Raw genomic sequence first — 25270 nt, forward strand, 5'->3', positions numbered from 1 at the left:
TTCACATAAGCTCTATCAGATAAATACTACAGACATTGCTATTCTCATTAGAAAGGGATAGATCAATAGATCTGGGAATCATTTGCATAGAGATTTTAAATCCATGGGGTCTGATTTCACTAAATGATCTTCTTAAATTATAATGAGAAAAAAAAAAAACGTCTGGGTTACCCAAAGTTAATGGGAATAATATGTATAAATATTGGGTTTAAGTGACTTCCAAAAATGCTGCTTCCCTAGATGCTCACCTGAGTCACTGGGAAGAGAGTATACCTAGGAGGAGAAAGTAGTTGATAATGTCAAATGCTGCTAAGAAGCCAAGAAGGATCAAAATCAAAAAAAGGCCATCTGAGTTCTCAATTAAGAGAGAGAGCACTTTCAGATAAATAAGGTCAGAAGCCAGATTGCAGAAAATTTAGAAGAGAATGAGATGAGATGGAACACAAGCACTAAGCATAGACCACTTTTAAAAGAATATATTTTCTGAGAAGAGAAAGAGAGATGTAGTAAGGCAGCTCCTGGGCATGGTGAAATTAAAGGAAGACGATTCTTTGGTGTGTTGGTAGGCAGCAGGAAGTAGTAAATAGAGAAAGAATGATGCTTAGAGTGGAGATTATAGTAAAGCAATTTGCTGGAGAAAAAAAATACAGAATTCAGTTTGAGTTTCAGCAAATAGGTCTTTCATTTTGTCTTCTGATTTATTTCAAATCTGCTTTTACCTTCCCGTAAAATGAGACAGGTGCCTCAATTTTATAGTATTTTAATATCAAAAAGTAGGTGTTTTTTCATATTTACTTTTATTGATTCAGCAGTTTTATATTTTTGGGGGGTGGGGTGGAAATTATTTGACTAATGATTTCCTAGGGATAGGAAATTCCTTTTTAGAAATATCTTTCTTTCTTTGTAGATTAGTACTGGAGAGTTGGAAGAACTTTAAAAATTTTCTACCAATAAGTCAAGAGATATTGAATATCTCTAATGAATCAGGTGCTAGACTAATGTTAATTAGTGAGGTAGAACTATAATTGATTGTTATAGAGAGCTGTCTGGGCATTGAGAAATTAAGTGCCTTGCCTAGGATCACATAATCTGTGGACATCAGAGGCAGACTCGAACCTGTATTTAACTCTGAGACCAACTTTATCAGTTATACTATGTTGCCTCATACACATTAAGATTCCTTCCAACAGCCTGGAAGGGTAAGTTGTGTAAGTATTATTGCTATTTTGCAGGTAAAGAAATTGACTCTCACACGACCCAATAGTTAATCAACTGAAGAACAGAGTTTTAAATCAAGGACTCGATCCTGAGACATATACTAGTTACACTATACCATGCTATTCTACCGTTTTTACATGATATAATGAGTCGAGGCACTGGCCAAACAAAAATGTTTCTAATTAAAAGTTTGCCATTGTTTTAATAATGCACTGGACTTGAGCCTGGGTGCCCTCATTTAATCAAAATTTTTTTTCTGTTCTGTCTTTTTTCTGGTCTATCATATACAGTGTGGTCATGATCGGTCACAAGCATATCTTTGTTAATAAGAAATGTGTATTTCAGGACATACAGAAACATAGGAGTTGGAAGGGACCATAGATCACAGTCCCTTTTATACTTGCCTAAGGATCATTTTTTGACATCTTTAACATATAACCATCTAAATTTTGCATAGAGATTTCTAGTGATGGTGAATCTCCTAAGCTAGCCCATATCCCTTAGGGCAACTCTAATTATTAGGAAGATTTTTTCCTTATGTCTAGTAGCTATTTGCTTCTCCACAACTTTTATCCATTGCTTCTAGACTTCCTTCCTTCTCCTTCCTTCCTTCCTTCCTTCCTTCCTTCCTTCCTTCCTTCCTTCCTTCCTTCCTTCCTTCCTTCCTTCCTTCCTTCCTTCCTTCCTTCCTTCCTTCCTTCCTTCCTTTTCCTTCCTTCATTTCTCACAAACCCCTAGATCTTTTTTAGGTAAATTGCTATCTAACCATCACTCTCCCTTCTTGTACCTGGGAAATTGATATTTTGAATCCCTATAGGAATGTTACATTTATTTTTATTAAATTTCATTTTTTTGGTTAAAGTATTTGATTCTCATTGTATTAAATAAAATGAGATAACATTTTAAAGTTTGCAAAGCACTTTGCATGTTATTTGGGCTAGCTATTATTATTATTACTACTACTCAGCTTACAGTTTCAGTCTATTATTAGACCAATATGTAAATACCGATAGAACTTGAAGATATGCTACTGATCCCTAAACTATCATGAGGAATGAAAATGGCATTGCAGATCTGAAGGACTAAGATTGTCCTGATTTTCGTAAAAGTAAAATGAATCAATGAGTTTGAGCAATTCCTGAAAAAAGCAAACTACAGGACTATTAAATATTAAAGGACTACTTAGTAACCTGAAAAAGAAAGCAGGGATTTCAATGAATCAACATGATTTCATCATGACCATGTTATATCAGATTAATTTCATTTCCTTTATTTGACAAGATTGCTTGATTGGTCCTTCAGGAAAGTAGTATAACTACTAATTACCTAGATTTTGAATAGAGCCTGGAGTCAGGAAGACCTGGATTTGGTTTTAGATGCTTACTGTGTGACTGTGAGAAAGTTATATAATTCTGATTACCTCAGTTTCATCATTGTAAAATGAGCTGGAGAAGGAATGGCAAACCAATCCAGTATATTTGCCAAAAAAATATTCCAAATGGGGTCTCAAAGGGTTGGACATTATTGAAGTGACTGACAAACACCTAGATTTTAATAAAGTTTGCCATGCAATTCTCTTGGTCAAATTTTAGGGACATGATGGGTAAGATGGTATAAAAGAAAGATGAATTGTGAAATGATTGAATGACAGGCCCCAAAGACTAGTCATAATTACTTTGATGTTGAGTGGAGGGAAGTCTCTAGCAGAGTGCTCCGGAGTCATGAACTTTGTTCTGTTTAATATTTCTATTAATGACCTGGATAAAAGCAAAGATGGAAGGTTTATCTCATTTTCTGAGGATTCAGAACTGAAAGTAGCTAACTTTTGGAATAATGGAATCAGGATCTGAAAAGGTCTTAACAGGTTGGAAGGGGTAATTTCCAATTGGCTTAATCTATATCTTGCTACTGACCCAGATGGCTCTGAAGGAGTGATGCTGATGACTTTGGACAGTTCTCTCTCACTTAAATCCAATTCACTTGCAAGTCATGGCATCACCATCTTGATATCATGGTCCTCTTTGAGAACAAGGACTAACAATTGGTGAGTAGTAGTAGCCGCCTCCCTGGGGATTCAACTGTCCAGTTCCTGTTGGACAATGCAGCTCCTTTCTTTCTTCTTTACTTTTCTCTCTTTTCTCCCTCTGTCCACACAGGAAATCATACTCTTACCTGGGATGCTCTGCCTTAAAGGAACATAAATTTTAATTGCTGAAACCTCACAAGATATTTTAGGATTTATGGACTAGATTTCTTTCTTAAAGATCATGCCTTTAATTGAAATTATCCTGGTTCTTATTGATTGGTCAATAGTAAGTCCCAACCCAAGCCTCAGTTAGTCATTGTTAGGGCCCTGATGGCTCAGAAAAGTGACAATTATTTCTGTTTTATCCAGAAATCTTGAGAATCTTCCCTTCCCAGATTAATTTTTTTGACTAGGATAAGAGGCTATTTTTGCTTCATTTCTTACCTAGCCCTAATCACTGAATAAACATTGCCTCAGTCAAACTGAGACCTGGAAAAGACATTAACTTTAAAAGGCCAAGGTCAATCACTGCATCTGGAGCCATCTCTAGTTGTCCTGATCTAATTCTTGCCACAAGACCTAGATGGCTCTGAACGGAAGAGTGAGACTAGGGACTTTGTACAATTCACCCTTAGTTCAATCCAAATGACTTGCAAGACATGGCATCGGCCCTCTGATGTCATGGTCTTTTTCAAGAATTAAGGAAAAACAGCAATAATAATAAGCTGGAACACTGTGCTGAATATAAAAACGTAAATTTTTTTTTAGAGATTGGATTTAGAAAAAAATAACAATTGAACTGCCCCAAGATGAAGGAAGCATAACTGGAAAGTAGTTTATGTATAAAAGGTCGGGTTGTTTAGTGGACTGAACTCTCAATATGAGTCAACAGTCTAGCCTGGACTGCATTGAGAGAGGTCTAATGGTTTGCTCACAGAAAGTAAAATAAATCTTATTTGGACTAAGTTGAATTGAAAAGTGTGCTGGGCTAGTCCTGCTTTATTCTGTCCTGGGCTCTCTGTAACTCATCTCTCTTTATATTATATTCAGATCTGTGTTCCACATTTTAGCAGAGATGGTGAAAGATACTGAAAGGATAATCACTTTGGCAAAAGGTTGACAGACCACCCTACACATGAGGATCGATCGAAAGAACTAGAGATATTTGCATCAGAGAAGAGAAGGTTTAGGGAGCAACATAAGGACCATCTTCAAGATAGTTAGTTACATGTATAGATAGTTAGACACATGTATTTTAACTAGGTAAAAAAGGTCATTCTTTGCCTTATTTCTTACCTAGCCTTAATCACTGACTGGATCTTGCTTCAGTCAAATTGAGACCTAAAAAAGGTCTCTCATGGCATCTGGATGTAGAAGGGAGTCAGTAAATATTCTTAAGGAGAAATAGGGATACTTATTCCTTCCAACTCTGAGATTTTGTGAATGCTAGACAGCCTGGGGCTGCCTCAAAAGTTAGGCTGAAAAATTGCCAGGGTCTAGCCCCCTGATAACTAGCTAATGACAATGTCAGAGCTTCAGTTTTTCAATATGTCTCCTGCCTTCCTCATTGGGTGGCTGTGGAGACCTAAGAAGAAAATGAAGGTGAACAAGTCTTGAAAAGTATAAGGGCAACATGCAAGGAAAATGTCATTTTGATTATAATTGTTATAATCTCGGGACTTTTGTCTCTGCCCTTCTGTGATCCCAGCAAGATAATCCCTGGGAGAGGAGAGCTAGGGAGTCAGCTTTCAAATCACCAGAGGTGGAGGAGGGAAGAGGGATGTGGCTGCAGGGTCCCTATGGAGTAAATGAACCTCAAAACTTTCACAATGAGAAATTACTGTCGCCTGCATTCCGTTCTGCCCAGATGGCCTTGTCCCATTCCATTCAGGAAGTGACACATTTCTATTTCTGCTTCAAGTGTCTGATTTTCATAGGTATAATAATGGAGAGATTAATTTAGCTCCTCAAAGAATTGAGAACGCCTTGTGTACAACAAACTGATGGATTGGTGCCGTGGGCCGCCCACCTCTCATTCTTTTCCTCTTTTCCTGCTCTTTGGAGCAAAACACTGTAGCCAGATGTCATTTTTATGGTTCTCCTCCAACCTCTGACTCTCATGAGCATCTTGATAATGGTACTGATCCCTTCTGGGAGAAAGAGAAAGGTGAGGGGTCACAAAAGCTAAGAGTGCCCTTTATTTCTCTGTTCCAAAGCTATTCTTATTGTCTCAGGAAAGGAGGGACTATTTTTAGAACTGCACACTGAGAAAGACACAATGCTTCTCACATCGGAGAAAAGCAGCTGCTTAATTCGACTCAAAAAAGCATTGACTTAGCTCTTATTGTTTGCAAGGCTCTGTGCCCGACCCAGAGGATATAGCTGGATCCATTTCGCTATGAACTTTATTGTCTTCCTACATTCTAAAAAAACAGCTGGAAACAGTGGCAAGAGTGTATGAAAATGTTATGAAGGATGCATAAATGTTTATAGAATGAAGAAAGCAGAGAAGAAAAAAGAAATACACATGTTGATTATAGAAATATAATGCCCATGTGCCCTCCTTTATTCTGAGCCTCCTCATTAACTACTCCAGGTTCTAGGCATTTTCATGGGCCAGAACTTTCTATAGCTCACTGCTGTGTTTTTCTTTTACCTTATAAATCAGATCATATACAGTGCATAATAAAAGCATTTAAGTTATGTTTTCAGTCTTGACTGACTTATTTTTTGGCTGAGGCAATTGGGGTTAAGTGACTTGCCCAGGGTCACACAGCTAGGAAGTGTTAAGTATCTGAGGCCAGATTTGGAGTCAAGTCCTCCTGACTTCAGGGCTGGTGCTCTAGCTACTGTGCCACCTAGCTGCTCATTGGTTGACTCTTTTGGACCTCATTTAGGGTTTTCTTGGCAAAGATAGTGGAGGGGTTTGCCATTTCCTTCTCTAGCTCCTTTTATAGTGGAGGAAACTGAAGCAAGCAGGGTTAAATGATTTATATTCAGACAACTATTAAATATTTGAGGCTGGATTTAAACTCAAGTTCCAGACTTCTGGTCCAGAATGCCATCTACTGCACCACCCAGCTGCCCTGCTTTTAAGCTAATGGCAATGTAAATAGTGCCATAATATAAATTTTCCTCTCTAAACCTTGAGCTTATTCTCACACAAATATACACAGGTTAACATACACATATGTACATAGATACACATACATGTATCTGTACATATGCACATATGGTATATTTGATATATTGTGAATGCGTATATATTTATATGCATACATACCTCCATACAGACATATAGAATGCTAACATGGGGGTTTTTAGAAAGGTCTTACTATTGACTCTCTGGGACTAGTGGCCTTGGACTTAGGGTGTGATCACAGTGCAGAGCCCACAAGACACTAGTAGAGAACATCCCAACCCTCTCCCTTACTCCATATTTCAGTGCTCTGGGCCAGAGGACCAATTCTCCTTTTTTATCTCTTTTTTCTGACATCCAACCTCAACAATGTAATTCATATCTCAGGATCCTGAAGGAAATGTTTCTTAGCAGTTCTAGAAATACTGATTAAACACTTCCTTAGTGTTTTGCCAGGCAGAAAGATAGAAAGCTTGTGTTCCCAAAGTGGTTTTTGTTCTACTGAAAATAGCTAGGTACTACCATGGATAGAGTACTGGAATTGGATTTGGGAAGGACTGGGTATCTAGGGACATATACTTCTCTGTACATATGTATGTTTTTAAGAATGTGTGTTGTGGTTGAGCAGATAGATGTCTACCTGGGCATGAAAAGGGGGAATCATATTTTCTTTAATTTGTGTCTTATTTAAAAATATATATATATACACACATATATATATAAAGTTTAAAATATGTTTTAATGTGGTTTCTCTACCAACAAGTTATCCATAGAAGAGAAGACTAAGGATAGAAAAAGATTAGTCTTCCTTTATCTGAAAAGCTCTCTTTCTTAAGGAAGAGAATGAGTCATTTGTTTGTTTGTTTTAATCCTTTAATCAATCCACATTTATTAAGCTCCTACAGTGTTTCAGGCTCCATGCTAAGCTTGTTGTTCAGCCATTTTCCAGTTGTGCTCTACTCAGTGACCCAATTTGAGGATTTCTTGGCAAAGATCTTGGAATAGTTTGTCATTTCCTTCTCCAGTTCATTTTTCAGATGAGGAAACTGAGGCATACTGGGTTAAGTGAAAGGTCACATTGTTCATAAGTGCCTAAGATTGGGTTTGAACTCAGTTTTTCTTGATTCCAGGCCTGGCACCTTATTCACTGTACCATGTTGCTGCTCCACTGTACTACTGGGAATGCGAAGGGAGATAAAAGACAACTTCTGCTCTTACAAAGCCTGCCATCCAAAGAAGGGATCACAGAGCAATAGGCAGAAGTTATAATGAATACATTTAAATCAGGAAAACTTCTTAATAAGACCTGATTCTTTTCTTTCTTTTTAAAAAATATTTTCCCTCATTACATGTAAAAACAATTTTTTTGTTATACATGTACATTTATTTTTGAACATTTCCTTATGGATCGTATCAAGAGAGAAAAAATCAGGACAAAAAAGTAAAACTACAAGAGAAAAAAAATAAAAAGAAAAAAGTGAACATAGTATTGTTGATTTACATCAGTCTCCATAGTTTTCTTTTTGGAGGTGTTTTCCATCCGAAGTTTATTGGGATTGCCTTGGATAACTGTATGATGAAGAACTAAGTCTGACTGCACAATCTTGTTGTTGCTGTGTACAATATATTCCCGGTGCTGCTTGTTTTGCTCAGTATCAATGCATGTAAATCTTTCCAGGCCTTTTAAAAATCATCTTGTTCATTATTTTTTATAGAATAATAATATTCTGTTGCTTTCCTATAATATAACTTATTCAGCCATTCCCCAATTTTCCAATTCTTTGCTGTCACAAAAAGAGCTGCTATTAATATTTTTACATATGTGAGTCCTTTTCCTTCTTTTGAGATCTCTTTGGGACACAGGCTTAGTAGAGACACTGCTGGATCAAAGGATATGCACCATTTTACAACCCTTTGGCAATAGTTCCAAATTTTAATGAAAGCTGTTTTTAAAGGACAATACTTTCCCACCATGAGAGGATCTCCCTGGAGGTCTCTGAGCATAAATTAGTTGATGATTACTAGAAGCCATAGAGGTATCATGGACAGAAAGCAGGTCTGGAAATCAGAAAGCCATCTGGATTTGAATCCTGCTTTATCTGCCCCCTTACTGGGTGAGTCTGGAGACATCATTTAACCTCTGTGTGTCTCTGTTTGTATCCTTAATAAATATCTATTAAACTGAATGACTCATCTATAAAATGCAGACAATAACGGTACTACATTACAGTGTTCTTGTAAGGAACAAATGAGATAATAAATGTAAAGTGCTATTCAAACCTTATGGTGCTACACAAATGCTAGCTATTATCACTATTATTATTATTATTATTATTACTATTATTTATTATGGTCTATCATGGCTTATTATGGCTACACAAATGCTAGCTATTATCACTATTATTATTATTACTATTATTTATTATTGGCTAGGTACAAATTTTGTCTAAATGAACTCCCAGGAAGAGTAGATAGCATTTATTTAGTACTTTAAGGTTCGTATAACATTTTACAACATGTAACATCTTCTCATTTCATCCTCCCTATGGTACTGTGAGGTATATCCCCATTTTACTGATGACGAAACTAAAGCTCACTAAATGAGTTGTTTGGAGGAAACAAAATAAGGATCTGAATTAAGATTCAAACTCACATCTACCTCCTGATGCTCCAGGAGGAAATCATTATCCTCCATCAAATGCTCCATTACCTAGTTACCTATCTTTCCAATCCTGACATTTTGAGTACTGTGATTCAAGAACATGTAGAACATTTTCATCCATGTAGTCAGTGGCTCCTCAGTCAGGCTGACCTAACCCTGAACTACTGAAAGAATATCAGGGAGAGGGCTCTGAAGGTCATTTCTATTGAAGTTTCAGGCCACTGGATTCCACGTTCTCCTTCCTAAATTGGGGCCATAGGGATGGGTTAGAGACAGTTGGTTATTACAAACATAGCATGTAGCAGGGACATTTTTTGGTCAGTTCTTCATGAAAACTTATTCTTTTGACAGGTATCATGGATCTCAGCTATGAGGCTGAGAGCCCCCTGGCTCCTCCTGTTGAACTTCTAGAACAACTGGCTCATTATGACTGGCCTTTTCAAGATGGGGGCAAGTCCAATTTGTCATATAAATCCATTCCTATGAAGTGTGTGTGTGTGTGTGTGTGTGTGTGTGTGTGTGTGTGTGTGTGTGTAACTAATGGGCTTAAATGGAGGAAATTGCTTTAATTCTACCCTACTCAGCATAGAATGCACTTGCACTACCAGTTTGGAATTACTTATGGATCAATATATTTGACTTACTGTGGAAGAATAGAAAAAGAAGCAAAGAAAGAAGTAATTGATATCATTCAAAATCCAAGCTACTTTTTTGCTTTGGTATCCTTATCTTCCAAAGTCTGCTCAGTTGGCCACCAGAGAACCTTGAGTAGGATTAATGATGATAAACACAAAAGCCAAGAGAACAGAGGGGCAATGGATAGCATCCACTAATTTTGAGGATTTCTGCTACATTTGAAGGGCTGAGAAAGAGATGAGACAAGGTTCTCTATTCATGTTCTGAAAGATGGTCAAGAGTATATAGCCTTCCTGTTCAAGGATACTTAGTAAGTGCCAGAGTCAGAATTTGAACTCAGATTTTCTGGTCAAAAACTGGACCTCTGTTCATTGCTTTGGGAGCATAGCCTTTGAGAACAACCCAACTGGAAAAGTGTGAAACATTTTGAGGGAAAATTGGTCAGTTTCCAACAGAGATGATGAAGTTATGGTTTCTAATCTCTCTTTCATCCAGGTCAATCACAAAGCTCTCTACCTGCAACATCCTTCAGGAAACTCAGTGATCAGAGGGGCCGGCCAATATTTCTGCAACATAGGTGAGGTGTTACTTATTTTTCTGATTTTTTGATAATTGATACTGTCCACAGAAAATTCTAACAGGAGATTTCAAAGCACATTGTATTTTCTATATTCTATGGTCCAGGATCCCAGGATCTTAGAACTAAAGAGGAAAGAAACTCAGAAGCTATCTAGAATACTTTCCTTTTATAGTTAAGGAATATGAATGAATTGAAGTAACTTATCCAAATTAATAAGGGTCAGATGTAGAATCTTAACACAGTTCACTAAGTTGCTTAGAATATCATCTTTGCTACTTCCTGAAGCGTAGATTGCCCCACCTTTTTTGGTGAAGTTAGCTCAGTCAGGGAGATGCTGGGCTACTGGAATACTTTGAATTTTCCTCATGTAAGGCAAAGAACATCCTCACTCTTATCACCTTCCCAATTGGAGTTGTATGGTGCCAGCTTTGTCTATGTCATCTGGAATGGTAGAAAGAGCATGTTTTACTAGGAGTCAGGAAGATTGGAATTAGGGTTGTCTCTCAGGTACTTACCTATGAACCCATGTGAGTCATACCTCCCTGACTCTCATCTTCAATACCTAGAAAATGGGTATAATAGTTTTTGTACTAGCTACCTCACAGAGATGAGAAAGGTGTGCTGAAAAACAACTCTAGGGGCAGGTAGTTGGTGTAGTAGACAGAGCATCAGCCCTGAAGTCAGGAGGGCCTGAGTTCAAATCAAGCATCAGACACTTGACACTTTCTGACTGTGTGATCCTGAGCAAATCACTTAACCCTGATTGTCTCAGTCAAAACAAAAAAAAAGGAAAAAGAAAGAAAAAAAAAAGAAAAAACAACTCCAGAAACTTGTTAATATTATTGAGATTGACTTTTTGAGTCTTTGCTTATACTATGTTTTATTGATTAGGTGAGTAATTCTCAAAATTTGTTCTAGGGCCCCTAGGAAATCTACTTTATCCTTTCAAGGAGCCTATGTGGTTAAAAATGATTTTCCTAATAATACAAAAAACATGATAGGACCCACAAAAAACCAAGCTTTTCAATAATTTTAAGGGTGTAAATGTCTTTAGACCCCCAAATTTGAGAACTGCTGGATTAAGTATTTATTAAGCAGTTACAATATTCCAAGCATTGTGCCAAATTTAGAGAATAAAAATACAACCAAAAAGAAATACAATTTCTGCCCACAAGTAGCTTAAATTTTAAGGAGAAAGGCAATACATAAAAGGGAGCTGAAAAGGGGCTGTGTGAAGGAAAGGTGCTTGGAGGCAGGCCCGAAGGTGGAAAAGTCTAGAACCTGGAGCAGAGCCTCCTCAAATGCAGGTTCTAGGGAACATTTCCCTTCTCCTTCTTGTCTGCCTGTAAAAACTCCTGTGATTCAAAGCCTATCTCAATCCCTGTTTCCTCTATGAAGTTTTTCCTGGATATTCTCAGCAGCAGTGTGCATTCTTCCCACAAACCCTACAGTTCTCATTTAATTTTGCATTTATCTCTTATTAGTACTCTCTCATGTTTCTTAACTTCCAATGGGAGTTGGTTTGTCTCAACAAGTAAGATGGATGGGCTACAGGAAGGGCAGAAGTGACTGATTATGCTAGTCTTATGACTAATACAACTAATACAGGACTAGGCACATAGTAGGTGCTCAATTAATCTTTATTGAATAAGTGGTTATGGTAATAGTGAGTTGTTTTAGTTGTGCTCAATGCTCCATTTTGGGTTTTCTTGGCAAGGGTATTGGACTTATTTGACATTTCTTCTTCTTCTTCTTCTTCTTCTTCTTCTTCTTCTTCTTCTTCTTCTTCTTCTTCTTCTTCTTCTTCTTCTTCTTCTTTTTTGTTGAGGAATTGGGATTAAGTGACTTGCTCAGGTTACACAGCTAGGAAGAGTTAAATGTCTGAGACCATATTTGAACTCTGGTCCTCCTGACTTCAAGGCTGGTGCTCTATCCACTGCGCCACCTGGCTGCCCCCAGAATCTCTTTCTTCTAAAGTTCTCCACAATACTCTTTCTGTACCTCTGAATTTTCTTTGTATCATTGTGATGTTTTTTTTTTCTTTCCTAATATCAAGCTGTAATTATTTGATGATGAGACTGGTACCCTATTTGTCTTTCTATTATCAGTACTTTGCACAGTGCTTTGCTACTGGTAAACCCTTAAGAAATCTTTGGAGAATTGACATTTGGATGCCTGCTGGTTCCATTAAACCATTTCCTCTCATAGCATTCCCATCATGACAGAGGAGATGGCCCGGAATGCCCTTCTGAGCTTTGTGAATTCCAGGTGTTGCTATGGAAACCGAGCAGCTGGGGAGCTGGTCATTCAGGATCTGAGACAGCAGATGCTATACAGAGTAAGTAGGCTTCCTGATCAAGGATCTCTGAGGGCCTCTCCTGACCACTGCTGGGATGGATGAGATCTGAGGATTGTCCGGTTCTTCAATAAGCAGGGATGTCTATCATGCTTTCTGTGCCTGGGGCCATGCTTGGGAGCCACAGCAGAGAGATGCTAGTAATAGCTTGTAGGGAAAATGGATATAAACTGAGAGAATGATTTAATCCAAATCAATTAAATAAGCATTGAGGTCATTGAAGGGCACAAGAAGCAGCATGGTAGAATAAAGGACTTGTCTTAGAATCATAGTTCAAGTCTTGCTTCTGACCCATACTAGATGTGAGCAAGGAAAAAAAATTCACTAAACTTCCCAGTTCCCCACAATACAGCAGACCAATGACAAAGAATCAGTGGCCAAGTATTCCTTGTTGGTGAAGCATTTAGATTATCATATGTAGGGTTTTCTAAAATTTCCTGAGATAAATATAAGGATTAAGAAATAAGACTTTGATGTGGCTCTTAGAACAATAATCCCAAGCTTTCCAATTTTCTAAATGTATACTGGTATGCTATATTACCTTTTCCTCTCCTCTAATAGAATTATACTAAAGCCCACTCATATTGAGAGCTGATTCTTAAATTTTCAGTATGAACATTTACATCTCAACAATCACAAATGCCGCAAATTAGACTTAATGAAGTAATGGACAAAAAGTCATTAACTTAGGTTAAACAAAGTGTTTATAATGTGTACATGCCCCCTTGAGGTCTAGTTAAATATTTGCCCTAAAACATGCTGTATAGAATGGGTTCATTTTTTGAAATTAAAACCTTAAAGTTAATTCAGTTTTGAGACTTTAGGGAAGGGAAGCATTTCGTATTACATCACGTCACTGAAGGCATCCTGGGTTATTATAAGACTGGAATTATAATCACTTGCTGAAGACCCCATTTGGAACATACTTATATGGCTTTATGAAACATTCAGGTAATTCCAGAGATAGCATCAAGTAAATACTAGTTTTCTTTTATAATATATTCTCCTTGTAAAGATAATGATCATGAATTTTTTTTCTAGTATCGACTGGAGACCTTTAGTGAATCCAGGTTAAGTGAATGGACATTTCAACCTTATACTAGTAAGTAGATGTCCCAATCCTTATACCCATCAACAAAACCCGTTATCCTCGAGTATGCTAAAGGTAGTTCATAGCTAACTAAAGTTAAATGTTAAATTTTCAGTTTGAGAATTTACACTTCAGAAATTGTCAAATACTACAAATTAGGCACAGTGGATAGAGTGCTGTGTTGGAATTAGGAAGCCTTTTCTTCATGAGTACAATCTGGCTTCAAACATTAGCTATGGGACCCTTTTTGCCTCAGTTTCCTAATTTGTAAAAAGAATTAGAGAAGGAAATAGCAAACCACTCCAGTATTTTTGCTGTTGCTCCTTTTATTTTTGCACTGCTCTATGTTTAGAGGCAAATAACTGTATTAGTGGTATAAGCAATGGATGTGGAGTAGGGAAATAACTGGGTTAGAACCCTAAATTTAGCATTTACTAGTTATATGACTTTGGCAAAGTCACGCTGTAGTTGTTTCTTTTTCTCTTTAAAAAGAGAATAGCAATATTTGCTCTGCCTTCCTTATAGGATTGTTATAAGGAAAGTGCTTTTAAATCCTTAATGTGTTAGAGAAATATGAGTTATTACTATGAAGCAGGGACTTCCTTTGCTCTAGGAATAACTTGGTGCAGAATTTAATCACTTTTGCAACCACAAAGTTCTAGGCACCGGATGTTTCCTTGGAGCTGTTCCATCAATAAATCTTGAAAAGTAAAGCACAAATCCAGGGTGACAGCCAATTTCTGGTGTACAGAAATCCAATGTAGGAAAATGTACATTTATAAAAGACAGAAATGAGGGAGTAGATCAATAATGATTTTCCTCTTTCTCTGTCGAGGTAGTCTATTGGAACCAAAGTTTAAATCAGCAAAAGTTTTAGAATAAGTTTTTGAGATGTCTTTAATTCCTTCCTTTAAAAAAATCGAGTTTATTTTAATGAACAAAAATCTATTTTCTCTCCCTTCTAATTCTGGTAGGAAAAAGCAAAAGAAAAAAAGTTCTTGTGAAAAAATTGGTAGTCTAACAAACAATTCCTAGTTTTGGTATGTCCAAACATGTTCTTTTGTATATTTAGGCCATCAACTCTTCATTATGAGTTAGACAATTTTCTTTAGCCTTGATCCTCTGAAATGATGGTTGATCAGTACAGTGAACAGAATTGTTAAGTATTACAAAGTTTAAACTTATGTTATTTTTATTATAGCACAAATTATTTTTCTTATTTCATTCAAATCATTCTATATTATATTACACATGTATTCCTAGCTCTCTGTTTCTTATGCCATGATAGTATTCTATTTCATTCAATACCATAATTCATTCAGCTCTTTTCCAATTCATGGTTGTCCCCTTAGTTTCCAGTTCTTTTCCAGCACAAAAAATAATGTTTCTTTTTTATTTGAGACATTTGGGATATAGATTTGATAATGTTATTTTGGGATCAAAGGTCACAAACAATTAACTAACTTTGGGGGCACAATTCCAAATATCTTTTTAGAATGACTAGACCAATTCATTTTCCACTGAGACAGTGTCAATGCATCTATTTCTCCGTACTTATTCCAACATTTATCATTTTTCTTTTTCATCAACACTTCCAAGCTAATGAATATGAAATGGGATCTCAGAGTCCCTTTAATTTGCATTGTTCTAATTACTAGTGATATGAAGCATCATTTCAGGTACTTGGATTTCTGAACTTGAGAATTACCTGTTTATACTCATCAATGGTTTATTAATCAGGGAATGACTTTTATTCTAATAACTGAAATCCTCAGAGAGCTGGAAATGAAACCTTTACCAGAGAAACTTAAAGTAATTTTTTCTCCTTAGTTAACTCTTTGATTCCCTTCTTTCACTTCCCCCATCATCAAAACCTATATTCTGAAAAGCTGCTCAAACCCACAAGAATTACAGAAACTCTATCTATACTAAATCATATTCCTCAAAATATCTTCAAAATAAACCATCAAGAAAGTAAATATGGTAGAATTTCAGGAACTGAAGGAGAGGAAATTTTTATCCTGCAAACCTTTCTTCCCCCCCACTTCTCCCATGGGTAAATTGTGGGCACTGTTCTTCAAAGCACAACACATGGGCTTCATAGTGTGGTATCTTTTACTTGCTCAAATGACAACTAATGTTCCATTTACAAACTTCTTGGAGAAGAAGTCGAGTCTAACTTTCACTCTAACTCCAATCTTCACCCTCACTTTTAACTCCAAACTTAATCCCAATCTATAAACTGGGACTCAATCTAAAATTAATTCTAAGTAATTCTGGGCCACAGTTTCATGGATTTCCTCTTTTTTAAAAATTTAGATCATTCAGTAGATGGTCCGACAAAAGGAGCATCTCCCAAGCCGTGGGACATCAAAGTGCACATCCCTCCCATGTTTCAAGAGGAGACTAAGAAGTTTCAAGTACCACACTCCTCCTTAGTCAAGGTAATGTAACAATAAGCATAAACCAATAAACCTAAATTTTGATCAAGTACTTAGCATTTAACTAATACTTACTTCACATATTTCAGATACTGTTAGGCTATGGACACACAAAGATAAAAGTAAAATGCTCCTTGCCCTCTAGAAGTTTACGATATAAGTAGGGTAGAAAACATGTGCATATATATGGATATATGTGATATATATATATATGTACATATATATATATATATATATAAATGTTTTATATATATATATATAAAACATATGATATAAAATAGACAAAATTATTTTAGAGGGAAAGTATTAGCCACTAGAGAGATCAAACAGACTTCAAGCCCTGTGAGGACAGGGAGATGTGTGTGTGTGTGTGTTGTTGTTGTTGTATACACACATGTACATGCATATATATATATATATATATATATATATATATATATATATATATATATATACATATATATATGCAGATACATATTTTTTTGCCTTTCTTTATATCTCTAGTGCTTGAGTAAATGCCTGACCCATATAGGGGCTTCATAACTGTTTATTTACTGACTGAATGATAGTCTGTCACATTTAATGATTTTCTAATTTTTGAGAGTTTACCAGATATTGAAAATTTCCTTACCATGAGATCTTATAAGAAAGAAGTTATATTTCTTCCTACTTCTTCTTTTTATAAGTGGGGAATTATTGATTTGGAATGATGTATATGTCAGACTTTTTCTTTCAACATATTGATTAGTTTTTCTGAAGTATAGTATTTTCTTTTAAAATTAATTTTTGTAAGGGATGACTGGGAGGGGAATGGGAGTACTTTGGAAAATGCTGATGATATAAAAAACCAAAAGGTATTCATACAATTTTACTAAAAAAATTAAGAGGTGGATGCATATTTAGGTTGAGAAGTAATCCCTCATGTATAAGCATATCTCACTTTAATGTCAAATCAAACCCATTATGGGAATAATAGGAGATGAGAAATCAATATTGTCATTAGAAAAATATACTTTGCTTCAAAGTAACTGATTCACTCATTGCTCAAAAAGTAGCTTTTTTTTTTAAAAGAAAAATCACACACTCTTGTGGCTACTGCATTCACAGATTTTTTTTTACAAGAAGGAGGAAAAAATGATAGGTGGATAGAAAAATAAGGCTGAAGTGTTAGGAATAAAAGACAACTGGAAATCTATAATAAAACTAAAACATCTTCATGGATATTATAAGGAGAGTAAATGGGAAAAGAGAATATACATTATAACTTTTTGCTGATCAAATCATTGGGTAACATTCAACAAGCCTGGAGTCTTCCAGAAACAACTCTTAGATATTTTCTTTCTCTCCTGCCATTATATATCTACCACATTCAACCAATAGAGTTCTGCTTTTAACCCATGCAGCAGATGCTATAATGTACTCTTGTCCTCATAAGGGAAATTTCCATATTTCTATCCAATAAAAGAATCCTCAAATGGTTATATGTTCATTTGTAAATTATTTAACTTTAATGTTATGGGCATCTCTCTCACAGTTCCTTCTCAGAGAAGGAAATAATCTGCATCAAGAGAGGGAGCTTCCTCACCATAGTCCCTACACTAATAAAATCAAGCCCAATTCCTACCCTTATATTGAATAGAATCTCAGTTAATCAAAGAACCTAAGAATCTCATTAAGCTCAATCGACTGTTCTGCTTCTAGCATGCTCTTTTTCCAGCAGACTGTTCAGTGTATTGTTTTCAGAATGAAATAACTGATTTACTCAGTGTTCAAAAAGTAGCTTCCTCCTCTTCCTCTTTGCCAAATATAGATAGCTTCCAGCTACCAGTGGTTGGGACTCCAAGAAACTTTCGGCTCCATTAAAAAGTTAGGAGCTACCTGTGAGCTCATCTGGGAAACCAACCATTACCTTTGACAGAATTTCAATGGGAAAATGCTTTCTGGGATAAATCTTGGCAGTCTGGGAACATGGCTTCTTTCCTCCTTTATTGTTTGTATGAGGAAAAATCTTTATTTGTTCATTTATTTTTTTGAAGAAACAGGATAAGGAAAAAAAAACAAAAGCAATATAAAATAAAATGGAACAAAAGAAAATAAAACATTTTCAGGTGCCTAGCAGAATATCAGGGAAGATTCAAAGCATATAAGAACAAATACCAATTTAAGAAAGTATATATATTGGAAGAAATTATATTCATGATTGTCCATTTTTACTTCCTTGTAAATTGTTCTTTTGCTCTCTGCTGCAAACTTTATGCTTTTTCCCCCTCTCTTCTCATCTACCCCAAGCAGGCTATAGTTAAGAAAGGATATATTTATATTGTGGATTTATATATGCATATAAATACACACACACAGAGACACATATATCTCCCTTTCATCCCCTCACCCCCAAGCAAGCTACAATTAAGAAAAGATATATTTATGTATACATACATACATACATATATTCAGATGCACATATACTCTATGTGTTCAGATAATCCAGATAAATTAATCCTAGACCGTATGTCATGTAGGTAGGTTGTATCTGGCAAACCCCTGTTCTGTCCCAAGTCTTCTTAGTTTTTCAACAATCTATATTTGATCATAGGTATAAATTTGTTCTACTTGTGAAGGAAATCAGGACAGCTTGAAATTTACCAGCCTACTTCACCATCTTCCCAGAGTCATTCCCCCAATAATTTTGTGTCATATGGGCAAAGACTATTCAAACTTTAAAACTCTTAAGAACTTTTATCAATTATGAACAGACAATTTTCAGATGATGAATAATGGATTTGGAGTCAAAGGTTCTTCATTTTTTGAAGTGACAAAGAACTGGAAACTAACTGGATGTCCATCAGTTGGAGAATAGCTGAATAAGTTATGGTATATGAATGTTGTGGAATATTAATGTTCTATAAGGAGGATGATTTCAGAAAGTCTTGGAGAGATTTACATGAATTGATGCTGAGTGAAGTGAGTAGAACCAAGAGAACATTGGATACAGCGACAAAATTATGTGATGATCAACTGTAATGAATATGACTCTCTTCAGTAATGAAGTGAGTCAGGACAATTCCAGAAGACTTGTGATGAAGAGAGCCATCTTCAGCTAGAAAGAACTATGTGGATTATAACATAGTATTTCTACCTTTTTTGTTGTTTGCTTGCTTTTTTCCATCTCCTTTCCCCCTCTTATTGATCTTATTTTTCGTGTGTAGCATGATAAATATAGAAATATGTTTAGAAGAATTGCAGATGTTTAATCTTGGATTACTTGTTATCTAGGGGAGAATGATAGTGGGGAGGGAGAAAAAAATATGAAACACAAAGTTTTGCAGGGTGGGTATTGAAAACTATCTTTGCATGTATTTTGAAAAAGAAAAAATATTATAGAATGTCTATTATAGAATTGGTGGTAGCTATTCTTTGGAGGCCATCTATTCTGAAATTGGGACATCCCTTTCACTTTGAGCATAAAACTTCCCAAATATATCTGTAAATTAGGTGCTCTTCCATAAAAGTTGTTTTTTTTTTTTCATGTCCCATGGCATAGAACAAATTTCTTAAAGACTTTGGCATTAGAATATGGATCCTGCCTTACTGAGCTGGATGACTTAAATAAATACCTGGTAACTAAACTGATAGAAAATGATCTGCTTTGCTAAGCATGGAAATATTTGTTACCAGCAAGGTGGGTGTCAGGGATAAAATTTCTTTGACTAAGGCAACCCCTCAGGTCTATCTTCTACAGAATAGAAATGTTGAGAACTGTGTCACCTAGGGAATAGCCACACCAATAACAACAAGGATCTTTGGGAGCATTGTATCAAGTTCTTCTATTGGGACAGTTTGACCCACAGAAAATATTATGCTTTCAGGATTGCCACAAATGCCAAGGACGAGGACGGTACAAGTGCAGTGGGTGCCATGGGGCTGGCACGGTAAGTTTGAGCCATTCTTGTTTGAAGTGTTGACCAATTCTTTATTCAAAAGGTTGGTTTTAGTGGCCTGGGTTGAAGATTGGGTTAAATCATGCAAAAACTAGTAGGAGAGAGCAAATGTCCCATAGTGGAAATCAGAGTTTTCAGAAACTGGGGGTGGGGTACAGGAGAGTGGAAATTGCATTGACTGACCCTAGAGTCTGAGGACCTGCTCTTGAATCTTAGTTCTATCGCTTTCTAGTTCTTTTTTTCACTTTTGGCAAATCTTTGAATGTATGTGACTTACTAACTGTGACTTAATCACAAAGTGGTCTGGTTGGATTATGAGAAGTTTCAAATCTCTATGATTCATGGGAGATAACATGGTATAGTAGAAAATATATTGGATTTGAAGACAGATACTCTGGACTTATATCCTATTCCAAATATTTATAAATTATATGTGACTTTTGGAAAGTAATTTTAATTAATTGTGCTTCATTTTTTTCTTTAATTTATGAAATGAAGTAAATAGGGTTTGTTAAACTTTTTCCATTTGCAACCACTTTTCACCAGAAAATATTTTACATAACCCTGGGTATATAAGTATATGAAATAAGCATACAAATCAAACTTTCACTAATAATAAATCTTTGTTGTTGTTGTTGAGGCAATTGGGGTTAAATGACTTTCCCAGAGTTACACAGCTAAGTGTCTGAGACCAAATTTGAACCTCAGGTCCTCCTGATTTCAGGGCTGATGCTTTATTCACTGCACCAATAATAAATCTTAATTTTGCAACTTCTGCAACAAGTTATGGAGTCATGATTCACAGTTTAAGAAGCTAGGGTCTACATATCTTCTATGGTCCTTTACCATAGGAAAGAATCATAGATTTGTGATCTTATGATCCATAAATAAGGAAGTTAACTGGTGACCTCTGAAGTGCCTTCTAGCCCTAAATCTGAGATTCTATGATTTCTTCTCTATTGATTCACCAAATCAGAGACAAAATCATGTCTCATACTATAATTTGACTCATAATAAACCAGAATGCAGGTAACTATGAGCTAGGCTATATTAGCTATGTTAACATTGCCCATCCCTCATAATATGTGCTTCCTTCTATCAGTCACCATGTTTCTTCATGACTTCTAATAAATGACTGGGTGCTAGTTAAGTGTTGACTTGGGTGCTTTATTTCTAGATGCGATGTGCATCCTGCAGTGGGGCCAAACGCAAGGCTAAGCAGTCTCGGAGATGTCAGGTGTGCTCTGGTTCTGGGAGGAAGAGGTATGTAAACTGAAACCGGCTAGTCTTGAGAATGAAAATGAAGCCCCCATCTAGGCTGGCTACCTGAGGGGATTCTGTGAATGATCTTTGGATTTCCAAAACATTCTCTACATCAGTGATATCAGACTCAAATAGAAATGAATTTCTGCTGGACACATATTGATTTAAAAAAACACAAATTATCATTATTTGTTATTTGTTACTTTTTAAATTTTGTTAAACAATTTTCAATTATTTAATTTACTTTAATTCCCAATTTTAATCTGGTACTGCCACACTTGGGAGTTTTGTGCCTTGGTTTAGAGTTTGACATTTCTGTTCTAAAGTCTAGCTTCTTAAACTCTAAGTCCCCCTTAATGTGGGGGCTGTGAAATTATGATTTATTATCAGTAAATGTTTTATTTATATACTCATTTTATGTCCCTATATACCAAGAGATGTGTAAAAAATTATCAGACAAAAAGGTGTTTCAAATGGAAAAAAATTACAAAGCTCTTCCCTAGAGTACCCAATTCCATATCTACTGATACACGTCTTGTCTAGCTTTTTCATGTGCTGAAATCTGTCTCCCATGACTAAACTCTGGGAAGGTTTCTATTTCTTTGTATCTTGTGCTGCATCTAACAAAGTTAGACATTTGTTAAAAATGTTTAAATATACCTGCCACCTTTTTCATAAAAGTTCTTTATGATTCTTCACCGAGAAATAATCTCTCACTTTTCTGAACTCTGAAAGTCCAATGTCTGTATTAAATTGTATTTCATACTATCTTTTGTATTATTTATCAACATACCTAATCTCCCTGCAAGATTATACATTTCTCAAATCTAGGGGCAAATCTTTCATTTTTATATTCCATCAATACTGGACTTTTTATCTGATAGACACACAATGAATGAGCAAAATGTGAAATAAGAGGAGAAAAGGAGAAAGTGAGAGGATGAAGGAAAAGCTTTCAAAGGAAAGGTAGTTCTTGAAATAGGAGGAAAGAAAGGCATGGAGGAAGGAAAATAGAAAGGAGGAAAGAAGAGAAGGAAAAAAATTAGGGCAAGAAGAAATTTGGGATTGAGATAGGAAAAGGAGGAGAAGAAGAAAGTATGAAAGGGAGTCAGTGAAGGCAAGAATAGAATAGAAGAAATTGAGATAGGAGGAAAAACAAAGATTGAAAGAGAAAAAAAGGGAATAAAGGAGAGGAAGGAAGAGAGAGATGCTAGGAAGGAGGAAGAGGAAGGAGAGAAGAGACTGAAGAAATAAGAGGCAGCAATTGAGGGAGAAAAGAAAGGAAGAGAAGAGAAAAGGTCCTGTGAAAACTTTGTAGGATTCTCTAGCTGAAGATATTTAGTGATATTACTGATATTTTCTTCTTTTGCTTATGTAAAGATATTGTTTCTGAATCCAATTTCTTTTTTTGTCCATCAACAAATTGTAACATTATTTCTATTCTATAGAGGTCTATTTGTTTCCAAGGAAAACCAAGGGTGGTACTAGTAAACCAATAGTGCAAAAATTGCCACCCAAGGTCATGCAGAGCCTGGATGGGTATCCACACCTCTCGATTGTGCTGTGCAACCCTGTGGAGATACTCTTGCAGTAGTCACACCTGTGATTTTCTACAGCTTAGAGCCTACTGAAGTTAACAAGGGTTCTGAGTGCTTTCTGAATCAGAGTTAACTTCCTACTGATTTATGCATTATGATGAACTTAGAATGGATACTTCAGAGGCATTCAATACTAGTGATGACTATTGGGAATACAGATTTGAGAATCTGGAGAGATTATCCTAATCTTCTCCAGCACTGCCACAAAGCTATCATCCTTCTGGCCTAGGTGTTCATGTTTCCTGGACTAATATCATATTTATAGGCATTGTTTATATTGGCAACAGGGACAAAGCAAGACTACAAAAAGCAGCTTTTCCATCAAACCAGTGTTTGCAAGTTCAAATTTATAGACATAAGAATCTAGAGATTGCACAACACACTGGAGCATTATTCTTATGTTCTTAGATGAAAGAGCCTCCTGAAGCAGCATTCGGTCTATTTAATTGTACTGAAGTCTGTGTTGTGTGGGTGGGGGAAGGGAATGTTTGACCATCATTACATTGTATAATACTAGCATCAAAAGGTTAAGGCCCATACTTTCAAGGACCATCAGATTCCTCAGCTGACTCATTTAAATTTACCCCCTGAATAATCTAACCACATATCTCTTAAAGTCATGGATAATTTTAACGATTTCCTTCCTTCCTTTTTTTTTCCCTCCCTCTTTTCCTTCCTTCCTTTTTTTCCTCTTTCTTTTCCTCCCTCCTTCCCTCCCTTCTTCTCACAAATACTTAGTTAGCCCAAGCTTATTATAGAAAAGTGAATTAGACATGGCAATCGATCCTATGAAACTTATCTTAAAATTGACTGGACACACTTCAATAAGTACTTCTAGAATTGATTTTTTTTTGCATTCCAATTTAACATTCACCAAGTCTGTATTAGCCATGATTTCCTAAAATTTGATCTTATTTCCTCTTGAGATTGAAAAAAAATCTTTGGATTTCTGAGGACGCCTAACCATAAGAAATTTAAAGCTAGAAGAAACCTCAAAAATGATCTAGGTGAGCCAACAAGCTAAAAAGCACTTATTAATGGCAGGTATTGTGTTAAATGAATATAAATATAAATATAAACAGAAAAAGGATAGTCCCTGTCTTCAAAGCTGAGGGGAAATTACCCATCTGGGTACACAGAGTCAAAAGCAGAGCTTTGTAAGGCTCTACCTGGGCCTCTCCTCAAAATGAAGGTCCCAGGAGGAACTCACCAATGGAGGAAAAGGCCCAGAAAGGTAGTCAGATGTTCTAAAGTGAGACGTTTCCAAGCACTGTTGAAATTTCCAGAGTGAGAGGGTAACAGGGGAATGGTGGCAAAGTTCTGAATCTCAGAAATATAACTGGGGTAGGATCCTTTACAAGAATGAAGACCTCTTTTGAATGCCAAAAAAGGATCACAAATTTCTACCCGATAGAATCTAATCCATTCATTGATTGAGAAAATATATGCTAAAAAGATACTGTGAATTTATTAATATTTTAAGTTGTATATTTTATTAATCACAAGTGAATTTATACAAATTTGTAAGATAGTAGCATAAATGTAAACTTTGCACCTGTGATTTTACCTGTGTGATGAGTTATTTTCATGGATATTGTTCTCTTAGATCATTGATTGGGAATTGAGTGGTTAAGCAAATATGTAATAGAGACAAGACTTGAACTTTGGTTTTGGAGAATGCAAAGTCAGCCCTCTAGCTGCAGCATTACATTGCATCATTTATTTAGTTGACAGAAGATATGTTTGCTTATTTGTGAGTTCAAAGACCTCTTGTAAAAACTCTATTGTTTTTCTATTTCTATTGATTAGAGAAATGCAATTTAAAACATTTCTGAGGCATCTTCTCACATCTGTCAGATTGTCTAATAATGGACAGAAAGGGAAAATGATAAATGTTGAAGAAGATGAAGGAAAATTGGGATAGTGTTGATGGAGTTGTGGACTGATCCAACCCTTCAGAAGAGCAATTTAAAACTATGCCAAAAAAGTAATCAAATTGTGCATATACCTTTGATCCAGCAATACAAATACTAGATCAGTATTCCAAAGAGATCATAAAAAGGGAAGGGAACCAACATGCACAAAATATTTGTAACAGTTCTTTTTGTGGTGGTATAGAATTACAAATTGAATTTCTGTCAATTAGGGAATGGATGAACAAGTTGTAGTATAGGAAGTGCTATTGTCCTATAAGAAATGATGAGCAGACAGATTTTTTAAAAATCTGGAAGACTTACATGAATTGATGCTGAGTGAAGTGAGAAGAACTGGTAGAACATTGTACATAATAACAGCAACATTGGCTTAGCTCTTCTTAGCAATA

General features: G+C 35.9%; 1 protein-coding gene across 3 annotated transcripts in view; it reads left to right on the forward strand.

Moving 5' to 3' along the window:
- SSUH2 (ssu-2 homolog) overlaps positions 1 to 25270 on the forward strand; it is a 139456-nt gene that overhangs the window by 95958 nt on the left and 18228 nt on the right. For 2 of the 3 annotated variants that reach the window (XM_074284032.1, XM_074284030.1), the window contains exons 2-8: positions 9397 to 9495; positions 10177 to 10258; positions 12470 to 12599; positions 13659 to 13719; positions 16027 to 16151; positions 20015 to 20077; positions 21264 to 21349. In XM_074284032.1, coding sequence (XP_074140133.1) covers positions 9402 to 9495; positions 10177 to 10258; positions 12470 to 12599; positions 13659 to 13719; positions 16027 to 16151; positions 20015 to 20077; positions 21264 to 21349 — 641 coding nt within the window. In that variant the 5' untranslated portion in view covers positions 9397 to 9401. The remainder of the gene's footprint in view (positions 1 to 9396; positions 9496 to 10176; positions 10259 to 12469; positions 12600 to 13658; positions 13720 to 16026; positions 16152 to 20014; positions 20078 to 21263; positions 21350 to 25270) is intronic. The other variant, XM_074284031.1, reaches the window with a different exon arrangement.

The sequence above is a fragment of the Sminthopsis crassicaudata genome, chromosome 1 (genome assembly GCF_048593235.1).
Source record: "Sminthopsis crassicaudata isolate SCR6 chromosome 1, ASM4859323v1, whole genome shotgun sequence".
In the NCBI taxonomy this organism is placed as follows: Eukaryota; Metazoa; Chordata; class Mammalia; order Dasyuromorphia; family Dasyuridae; genus Sminthopsis; species Sminthopsis crassicaudata.